The 11,305-nt window shown below is 45.2% G+C and overlaps 1 protein-coding gene across 2 annotated transcripts in view; it reads right to left on the minus strand.

Moving 5' to 3' along the window:
* The window catches only part of Palld (palladin, cytoskeletal associated protein), a 359,932-nt gene that overhangs the window by 22,154 nt on the left and 326,473 nt on the right, over nt 1-11,305 (minus strand). For both annotated transcript variants that reach the window (XM_050161811.1, XM_050161813.1), the window contains exons 11-14: nt 7,481-7,616; nt 4,430-4,528; nt 2,120-2,341; nt 402-551 (exon numbers count right to left, since the gene is read on the minus strand). In XM_050161811.1, the coding sequence (XP_050017768.1) occupies nt 402-551; nt 2,120-2,341; nt 4,430-4,528; nt 7,481-7,616 (607 nt within the window). The remainder of the gene's footprint in view (nt 1-401; nt 552-2,119; nt 2,342-4,429; nt 4,529-7,480; nt 7,617-11,305) is intronic.

Here is an 11,305-nt window from a genome sequence, read left to right on the forward strand (position 1 = left end):
ACTTGGTGTGTATCCTGCTCCCCTTCTCTGTTTTCTTGCACTTAACTCTATTGAAATTATACGGTTTATTCTCTTACAGGCTTATTTTCTATCTCCAAACCTTGCCCTCCCTCCACTGCAACTCCATAGCCCCAGTGAGAGGGGGTCATATAAGATACACTTGATGGCATTAGTGAAAGGAATGGACACACGGGCCCGGATCATTCCTACAGGAATTACTGACGGAAGAAACACTTGCAAGACAAACTTTCTATCATTGGGAAAGAGAGAGAGAGAGAGAGAGAGAGAGAGAGAGAGAGAGAGAGAGAGATAAAAGATGTAGAAAACAGTTTCACAGGTTCCTCTGCCTAATCACAGGCTCAAGCCCAGCCACAGACCCAGCCAGCCCCCGTTGTTCTCACCTGAGGGTTGGCAGCCATGATGGTGTAATTCCCGTCATCATCGAGGGTAGAGGCGGTGGTGTGGAGAGAGCAGGTCCCATCGAGGTCTCTCTGAATGATATAGTGATCGCTCTTCGGGGAGATCTGCTTCCCATCTTTAAACCAGTAGATCTGCGGAAGAAAACAAGGATAACAGCTGTACGACGCCGCTTACGGTTCCGATGTGTCGCTGTGCCTGGTCTGCAGCGGGCACTGCTAAAATGCTAAACCAAGCATCTCATGGGAGATCGAATTTTGAGCAATAAAAGGAGGAAACCAAGGGCAAATCCAATTTCATTTTAGTTTTGAAAAGTTGTACATGCATGTGTATGCTTGTGTGTGTATTCATGCACATGTATGTGTGTGCACACGTGTACACTTGTAGAGGCCACAAGGGGGTATCAGGTCTCCTGGAGCTCCAGTTGGGCCGTGAGCCACCTGTGATGGGTGCTGGGAACCAAACCCAGATCCTCCAAAAGAGCAGTAAGTGCTCCAAGCTACTGAGCCATCTCTCCAGCCTGCTGTACCTCAATTTTTGTTTAATAAATACATGTATGAAAAATTTACCTTTTTTCTCATTGAAACTGTTATTTACATTCATATTATTCACATGAAGTAGTACGTATTTATCTACCTATATATAGCCTTGGCAGTGATTGGCTCCATGAACTGGCACTATATGCAGTTTTATTTTTTTTCCAAATGTATTGGCAATTCAAATGTTTTACTTCTACAGCAAAGGTGGAAAGCTTGCTTTATAGAATAAAAATGACTCCAAACTGTTTCTGGTGACTTGTGGGTAAAAAAAGTGTACCCGAGAGGGAGCACACACAGTCGGACGATGGCTGCAAGGCCACTGTGTACTTCTGGGGTCAAGATGCAAATGACCCATCTTTCTCAACTCTCCCCAGTAACTTTAAAAGGAACACAGTATATTTGAAAGGCACAATATTTTTAAATATGTAAGTTGGACTGATTGAAAACTACATATTAAAAATAATTAGGTAAAAATAAATCTTGATCAAATAAAAATATGTCTAAAGTTCCAATTTGTACAGGGTTGTAATAGGAGACCAGGAAGATGCCTAGCTAGGAGATAGAACCTGCTCGGGGTGGGCGTGAGTTGAAGAGCCCGGGAGGGCCAGGGAAAGAAAGAGAGCAAACATAACAGGACGACAGGCTGTAGGAGGGTGCCATTGCACCGGTAGCCGAGTGTGTTCACTTAGACAGCAATGAAATGCTGACCGCCCTTGAGTTAGGAAGACTGGACACGTTCAGTCCCGAATAAACACGGATGTTATTATCCTCTTATTGCCATAGCTTCTAACTCACCCCCCCACCCCCAGAGAAAGGGCCACACTTTGTAGCTCCTGCTGGCCTCGAACTCAGAGATCCACCTGTCTTGCTTCCCCAGTACTGGGATTAAGGGCATACACCACCATGCCTGGCTTTCTTTAAACTCCTATGTTTTTTAAAGTTGGATCCAAGCTATAAAAACTGTATTATGCGGTAACCACCAGAACTGGATTAACTTTCAGATCTAAAATTATATTATATAAGGCATCAATCCCCGCAATCATGCGTTTTTAGTGATTTGATTATTTCTGATGAAGCAAAGGTACAACTAGAGAATTCTTCCTCATGCGTCGCTCAGGTATTTTCTTACAGCAATGCTTAAAAAAATCATGTCGCTTGCTTACCTTTGGCTTTGGATTCCCAGCCACTCGACACGTGAAAGTCACAGGCATCCCCTCAAAGATCTTGTAATGTTTCAGCTTCATCTCGAAGAAAGGTGCTGCGGCACTTTCGGCAGGCACTTCCGGGTACTGCACCTCGTCGCCGGACTCGTCCACCGGAGAGCGCTCCAGCCTGTACTCTATCTCACTAATCAGTCTCTGTTCGCAGCTGGAGACTTTGTACTCCTAGGCCGGACATAGAAGGCCCAAGTCAGCATCTCCTAGGCAGCAGCTCCCTCGCTAACAAAAGCTAACAGAACACGGGGGAGGTCGGGCGTTACAGTGAACTATGGTCTGTCTGGGCTCAATTCGACTTCATCGGGAAGCAGAGAGCATCTGGGATTGAGTTTGTGTGATATATTATCTTCAAGTCTGATTCCCCAAATGAAACAGAAACCACAAATAAACAAGCAAGCACCCACTACCTTTCTTGGGAAGGGGTGTAGAGGAGCAGTTAAAATACGAAGGAAAGGCTATCCATCCTAAATTCCTAAGAAGGAAACGTACTGGGCTCTTCTATTAGGTAAAAGCCGACCTGGGCCGCATGCCCCTCTGGAAGGCTACCATGCATGGGGCAAGCCGCTGCAATAGCGGGCAGAATTTTGTCAAGTAAATAAGGGACAATACCACGTCTTTCAGTTTTCGCTCCTCTCTGAACACACAATACACACATTACACTGGGGCTTCCTCTAAAATCTGCGGCTATTAGGAGCCCATGTCTTAAACCAAGGCAAGATTGATACAGTACAGCCACAACTTGGGTTAAAAACAAAAGTAACACCCAGACTCTACCACATGGGGCAGTGTTCAGGGCGGAGCTTGCAAATCCTGCTTGCAAATCCCATGAACGCAGAGTAGCCAACCATTGCATATTCCCTTGTTGAGTAGCAGGCCTTTTTTTTTTCTTTTTTCTTGAGACAGGCTCTTGCTATGTAGCCTAGGCTAACTTTAGCCATCCTGCTGCCTCAGCTTTTCCAATCCTCGGATTGCAGGTGTCCACGGCCACGCTTGCTTCTGAGACTATTTTAATTATGCTTCTCCCTTTATAACGTTCCTCAACCTTCAGAAAAGAGTTTGCTGGTGTGAGGAAAGGAACCCAGCAGTCAGAACAACGTGATGAAAGCCACACGCTACGAGCTGTTTCACGTCATTTAATCCCCATTAATGTATCATCTTCCCCTCCCAGAAAGGTGTCTGATGAACGAAAAACTTTTCATGCCTCAACGTTTAGTGTATTCACTCAGGCTAGAAATCAAAGTCAAGTTTGCAGCTAAAGGGTAAGAAAGGGCACCCTGCAGGAAATAGGTTCGTTTGCTACTCAATGACAAAATGGTACCGGCCACAGTATGTATAATTACCACAGGGCAGTGAAGACAGACACACAGATACGAAAGGAAGCACAGAAGGTAGGTACAGTGGGAGACCGGACAGAGGAGAAGGGCGGAGCTTAACCTTTTGACCATCCAGAGGACTCCCTACAGAAGCCCGAGGAGCCCCAGCGTCCTGTAAGGCAGAAGAGAAGAAGTGAAGAGAGGCAGGCAGATGCAGCAGGATTTCCAGATTCCCTTGAATGGGACGTTGGTGGTGGTGATACTGAGCTTGAGGCTTCTGAGGGGAAATCTGTTCTCAAGGACAGGGAGAAGAGGCCACTTGATCCTTTAGACTTGTTTAACACTTTCTTGAGCCTCTGGTTGGCTTTTCATTTGAGACTACGTCTAAACCCCCTATTTGATTTAATAGAATTATAAAGTAGGTTACACCAGCTCCACAAGATGACTTTTTCCTTGGTAGGAGCAGGGGCGTAAGATAGCCCTTTAGATCTCTGCCAGTTAGTGTTTTATGATCAACTACATAAAAGAGGGCAGAGGTTCTCTTTTCTGAGCATAGGGGGTCTAATTTTGGCTGACACTAAGAACACGATGGGGACATTGATTAGCTTACTTCAAAGACCATGAGTGAAATGGTTTTTCCATACAAAGCCATTTTGCATTAAAGCATAGGACAGTTTGGGAAGCATGAAGATACTGGGAAGGAAAGTATGGGGATCAACACCAGGTCCCAAGCAGTGGGCATGCTCTGGTCATCCATCACGGCGGTGTCAGGCATCTGCCCAGTGAGCACCACCTGCGAGGTTGACAGGACAGCAACCCTGCTTTCTTGCCACGTGCCTGCTACTTCCCACACAACTGATCTCAAGAGCGGAGTCCAGAGAGAGTGTGGGGAGAGCAGGCAGGATGGCCATTATTTCCCAGGAAGCTCAGAGCAGCGTGGTACCTGATTGGCTGCCGTGTCTTCTGGCTCTTGGACGCTGAAGACATTTGCACTGTCAGCACCGAGCAGGCGACGAGCCATTCTTTCCTCATAGGTTAGCCTCTGCAAAACAAGCCACAGAAACACCGTATTAGGGGAATGTCGTGTTTATGCGTTGCTAATAGAAAAAAGAATGAAAACATAGACTCGGTTTTGACATTTTTCTGTCACTAACTAGTCTCTCCTTGGCTTCATAGCTCTATCCCAAAGAGTCTGTTTCTTTTCCTGGCTTCATTCAGGAAGGAATGGCCTTCCCAGGACCTTCTCTCCTGCTTCTGCTTTTCGTGGCCTAATCCAGTGCTGGGAGATGAGGTAACTAATCCTGGCAGCTCCCACCTGATAGGACATAGATCCAAGTGAAGGATAAGCCACCAGGCTGAACACACATAGGATGCTTGTGTTGTCTTTATTTTTTATTTTATTTTATTTTATTTTATTTTTTGGTTTTTCAAGACAGGGTTTCTCTGTAGCTTTGGAGCCTGTCCTGGAACTAGCTCTTGTAGACCAGGCTGGCCTCGAACTCACAGAGATCCGCCTGCCTCTGCCTCCCGAGTGCTGGGATTAAAGGCGTGCGCCACCACCGCCCGGCTTGTTGTCTTTATCTTTAGGAAAAAAAAAAAAAAAACAGAGGAAAAAAAGGTGCTTTTTAGAACAGCAGAAGGCTTAAAGAAGATGTTCTCAAAGACTTCCACAGGTTTTGGAACATCCATGTTGGTTCCAGCCAGTGACAGAAAGAGAGTTGCTAAAAGGGCAACATACGGGCCACTGCGAGAAAAAGCAGGTGTTGATGGCAGAAACCATCCTTCCAGTCAGTCCCCACTCCATGTGACACAGAATACACTCAATCAATAGGAGCACATGGCAGTAGTCTGAGGCCAGCTCCCCTGGAAGGACACTGCCTTGGCCGCTGTGCATTGTAAGCAGCTCGAACCAAATACGATCTGCAAAGAATGATTACTCGTGGCTGGAGTAAGGACGAGCCAGCATCCAGCATCCAGCATTCGTGACTTCTCAGATGTACACTGTCTGCCCACTGGGAGGAAGGCCATACTGCTGCTCCCTCTGGCTGTCTGCTGGGCTGATCCTGTGTGTGCCAGCCGCCTTGTGACCCTTGTACTTGAGCGCTGTTTCTATGCGCCTTAGAATTACAGATCTTGGAGGAAATTTGAGAGCTCACTGATTCCTTTAGGGGTATTTTCAAACAAAGGAATTGATTGGAAATAAGGAATAATTAGTAGGGTAGAATCTAGAAATATATAAAAGTACAAGCATTATTTTAGACGAGCCCTCAAATTTCTGAATGTCAGCCCTCAAATTTCTGAATGTCAACACAAACAGTATTCAACATTCTCTAATCAGAAAAATATGTTGGATGGGTTTACAGTTTCCAGTAATTGCTGGTTCTGGTCCCAGCTGAAACTGGGAAGTGAAACAGATCAAATGCCAAATAGCACTAAGGTTGAAATGATTTCATTTGCTAAAGAAACGGCAGGGGACACGAAGAGGGTGTGTGAATGTTGCAGGGAGTGATTTGGTCCAGGGATTATGCAAAGTGATTTTATCAATTCTCTTAACTCTTAACCCAAGGGAGGTCAGTTTTTAAACGGAGGTTTAGATCTCTGCTCTCTTACAAAGTCTCCCAAGCGCTATGGTGGAGAACACTGTCATCAGTAGGAGGCCTGTTCCGCACAGGCAGAACTAGCAACTGGTATCTACTCCCTCACCAAGATGTCCCCAGTTACCCTGAGAGCCAATTTCACTTCAACTGTTTTGTTTCTATGTCACTGTGCCGTGTGGAAATGCAAACTCTTGTCCGGAGAAGCCAAAATAAGTAACAGAGTATTATGTAATGCTATGAACAACTCATTTGAGAATTCCCTTTTTGAAAAGAGGAACCTCGCTTTTCTTGTCCAAAACTAGCGTATGTGGGATTGATGAAACTGACTATGAGGGCTTAGTTATTGCTAAACAGATAAATATGAATAATGTGTACATACAAGAGTCATCAAATATATGCAAGTCAAGTAAGAAGTATACATACCAATAATATGGTCTAGTTGTAGCTTATAAAAGTTTTACTTTTTTATCTAAGAGAAGCCCCATCCATAAGGAATATTTAAATTAAAAAAGTAATGTGTCCTAGGGGGATTTGGAGAGATGCCCTCACCTGGCTAGAAAACAATTCCCATAAGCATCTGTTTGCTTTGTTGACAGAGCCAGGGAAAGCATCCAGACTGTGTGAGCGCTTGTCAGGGGCTATGTTTCCCTCTTCGCAGAGCCCAGAGCCCAGGCAAGTGAGCACCACAAAGCTCACGAGAAGCTTAATCTTTCTTAGATTGAGAACACTTAATCGTGTTCTCCAGTCTGCCAATTAAACGAGGCTCATCCACATTTTTATCGATGTTTCATGATTAAAAAATCCCAGAAAGCTAAAGTGTTTTCTGTTCTGAAAACGCATCTGAGAGGACTTTATCCAGCGGCTCCTTCTGCTGAAAAGCCAAGTTTATTATTCCAGTATTTCACGGTTAGTCAAAAAAGACCCATCTCTTAGGTTCAGGCTGCCTGATTTGCTAGATTTCCTGAGCCCTTGAAAACCTCCAGATGATATGAAAATGTAAGTAAGCAAACCAACACAGCTATGGGATATCTAAGTAGTTTATGCACACACTCGCTAACCCATAGCCTTAAAACATAGTCTGTGTTGCCAAGCTTGGAAGTATGGCTTTAAAGCTCCAATCAAGACAGTGGGACAGGCATTGCTCAAGGTGGTGGGGCAGATCACCCTCCTGATTCCTCCTGAGGAGCCACCGAGCTAAGGTGGAATCTCTGTGGATGTGGACCGCTTACGGTGGCGTCATTAATCATGTGTTGTGGTTTCTGCCCTTCCTACTTCCTTTTCTTTCCTATTCACTACGAGGGATGCTACAGCCTGGTGGGCAAGTCTTATAAACCAGGAGAAGGGATTTGGGGAGTGGGGAGCTAGGATTCCGAGTAAAGCCCCTCTTCCATCAGTACCGGCTGGCCATTGTTCAGAAGGTCCTCCTTGAAGCGAAGTTTCCGCTCCAGGTCTTGAATGACAGCATCCTTTGTGCCTTGAATCTCCTCATCGGAGGCTATTCGAGCAGTTCTGCTGGCCTTCTTCGGAAATCCCCTGCGCAACGAAAGCAGAAGGGGTACAGTCAACACGAGTCCAAGTCAAATGAGTTCAACAACGAAAGCACAATGTAGCAAGATGCCATTCACAGCTTATCTCCTTAAAACACGTAAGTCATTCCTATGAAGAGAACCACGGAAGATGCTTTTAGGAGTTCGGGAAGCACCAACTGATATCAGTTCTTGGAGAAGGTTCAGATACCCAAGAGGCATCTTCAATGGCGAGGTAAGTGCCACCGATGGGATGCCTGTGTTTCAATCCTGGGGAGTAGGAACGTGAAGTGGAAAGGCTTGCTCTCAGGTTTAAATAGACTCGACCTAGATCTTGTCATGTTTCTTAAAGTTGCTTATTAAGTACATATAAAATGAATACAAATCAATGAAACATGAAGGTTAAGAGGGCTTGAAAAGGGCAAATTCCTCTCATGATTTTTTTCTTTAAAAAATTCTGGTCCTTCATAAGTCACTGTGTTCAATGACAGGACTTGCCTCATTATAAGTCATCCATCATTTGGCAGAAATACCTGGGGTCACGATTTTGGGGATGTAGCTCAATTGGTAGAGTGCTTGCCTAGCACGCACCAAAACCTGGGTTCTATACTCAGCACAGAGATTAAGCTGAGTGCAATGCCTGTCATCCGAGCACTTGGGAGGTGGAGGCAAGAGAGGCAGGGGTTCAAAGTCATTCTCAGCTACATAGCAAGTTCAAAGCCAGCCCAGACTATACAACACTCTGTTTTAAAAAAGTGAAAATCCTTCACGTTGTGTCTTACACATTTTATACATAGAACCCAAGGGCATTCTATACAGAATCCTTAGTGTGCCTGTATGTAGTGTGACCCATCACAGGAAAACATGTGTGGGAGTTTTCACGTACAATATCACGCGAATGCCCAAAACAGTGTGTATTTGGGAGTTCAAAAACTCAGTTTTTACATTAGGGTTATTCGACCTGAATAAAAGTTGTGACTTCCCCTCCCATCTCCACACATCCATCTGTTTGACTAATGTAAGGCTGAGTTATAAGATCTATGGTGTGATTTTACACAAGAGGGCACTGGCTGGCCTGCATGTCTTAGCATGGCTCGTAAACCGTAAATCTGAACGCCTACAATAAATAGATCACATTATAGGCAACACTTCTTTCTGAGGGCTGCAGCAATTCCTGTACTGTGCGCCAGGGGGCACCAATGCTGCATGCTGGGTAAGTGTGGACGCTTGCTGGTGTCTTCTGCAAACTGCTTTCTATTTTTCTGCCTCTGCCCTGATTGCCTCTGAGGGCAGAAATCAGAGAGCCTGAATGTGATGCAAAGGGAAGATGAATGACCTCTCGCCACCTTATTCAACACAGTTAAATTCTGAGATAAAAAAAAAAAAAGCAAGTTACAGTAAACTGCATTTAGTACTTCCACTTACAACAAGGCAAAAGCTAGTCTGGTGTAGGGCGGAGCACACGGGCCAAAGGGTCACCATGACCCTGAGGAGCTGTCAGTTGTGGATCTGCAACCTCGTCCAGACCTGATTCAGTAGAATCAGCAACCGCTCCGGGTGCTTCCGACACATGTGAAGGCTGGATAAGCAAACCCAGGGAAACACACATGTGTGGTAAAATCGGGGTGACCAGCTCAGGAATTCAGGGTATTGGTTAGCTCGGGGGACAGTTAGGGTAGGGCACGTAGCTGGTGAAAGGTCACACAGGGCTTTCAAAGGTACAAGAAATGAATGCTTGGGTTTATTACTAATACATTATCAGTACATATAAATGATATATATCTTAACTTATGTATCTTCCAGCAGGATATTTCTAAATGATACAAAGCTTATATTGGATGGCAGTGGCGCACGCCTTTAATCCCAGCACTCAGGAAGCAGCGGCAGGCAGAGGCAGATAGATCTCTGTGAGTTTGAGGCCAGCCTGGTCTACAAGAGCTAGTTCCAGGACAGGCACCAAAGCTACACAGAGAAACCCTGTCTCAAAAACAAACAAACAAACAAAACAAAACAAAAGCTTACTGCAAACATGTCAACGCATCACCCCCGATGACATTGTTTACTATGGTAAGAAGCAATGGATTTACTAGCTTTTGGTTTCTTATTTTCCTGTTTAAACTTGGGGGGAAAAGAAACCCGAAAGAAGCAAGCAGAAAATGTGGGGTTGCTGTAAGCACTCCACACCCTATGGCCGCTGATGCTGTCTATCCCGGGGGCTGTGCACCTAGTTGTCCCAGCTGCCATTCTTCCCTGTGGTCCAGGATTCATTGATGCCTTCTTGAATATTTCTGATTTAGTTGGGTGTTAACCCTGAGTGCCGAGAGAGGAGCTCTCCTATCCCGACGCCAGGCTGGTTCTAAGTCAATGTGAGTTTTTGTTTGTTCGTTTGCTCTTTTCCCCATTCTTCTAGGTATTAGTAGTTTAATAAAGGCAAGCGACATGCCTTGGCCACGGAGAGTAATGGAAGTGGGTGAGAAGGTCATGTGCTCCCATCTCTAAAGGAGACACAGGGAGACATGTCCCTCTTCTCTCATTGGTGGAAACAGAATGTCCCCTCCTAGCTTTGTTTTGTAATTATTTCATCTACTTGTAACCTAGTCTTCTGATACAGAGGAAAATAATCTCAGCTAATAAAACCCGTTTCCAGATCCGGATAGTCCAGTCACATTGCCCCAGCACACCAGAGTTAAACATTAAAGAAACAAAATCTTTGACATCTTTAACTTTTGTTCTGTTCCCTGAGAAGTGATCTTGAGATTTAGGGAGATCTGAAGAGGCAGAAAAGTAGGCGGCAAACTTGCTTAAGGCACCAGTAGGGTCATATGAATTATGAATTAGAATTCCGCTTTTAGTATCATGCAATCATTCAACAAAAATGCTCATGGTTTTCTGGGTTTCCTATACAGACTGCTTCCAGATTTCACATTAAGGTCCCCTTGAAAATAAAAGTGCCCGAGGCTATTGCGCTGGTAATGTCCATGTGTGTTCTTCATGCGTCTATCCTACGATCATCTGTATTCTTGAATGGTCTCTTTCCCGCTGTGGCTCTTTTGCTCACCCCAGATGTTTCTGCAATGAGTGAACATATGTATTATTTATCTTCACTTCTGTCTTCCTCTCTTTTTCCTTCTCAGTCAGGCCATCCGAAGCATCCAAAGTCAAATGACATGTAAACAGCCAAGCTCGGGACAAGTAAACATTGCACAATTTTGGAAGAAAGCTTTGTGCCGCTTTTGCCACAGCCCCAGAAACAGAACAGTTGGCTTCTGAAGTCACCTTAAAGACAAAACTGAGGACGGCGAAGCGCGGGCGCATGAACTGCGCATGCGTGCGATGAACCGGTTTCTCAGCCTGAGCAGTCTAACCACACTGCACAGCCGTGGCTGAGCAGCTTCTGAGTACAGAAGACTCTCCTCTGTGGTGCTGGGTTTTAGGCACAAGTAAGAACCAAAGGTGAAGCTGGGGATGGTGGCGCTCACCTTTAATCCCAGCACTTGAGAGGCTGAGGCAGGCAGAGCTCTGGGAGTTTGGCGAGGCCAGCCTGGTCTACAAAACAAGTTCCCAGGACAGGCAAGACTGTTACATAGAGAAATCCTGTCTCGAAAAAAACCGAAGAACTGGAAAACCAAAAGAAAAGAGAGAGAGAGAGAGAGAGAGAGAGAGAGAGAGAGAGAGAGAGAGAGAGAGAGAGAGAGA

This window comes from Alexandromys fortis, unplaced genomic scaffold (assembly GCF_014885135.2).
Source record: "Alexandromys fortis isolate MF-2015 unplaced genomic scaffold, M_Fortis_MF-2015_v1.1 scaffold_137, whole genome shotgun sequence".
In the NCBI taxonomy this organism is placed as follows: domain Eukaryota; kingdom Metazoa; phylum Chordata; class Mammalia; order Rodentia; family Cricetidae; genus Alexandromys; species Alexandromys fortis.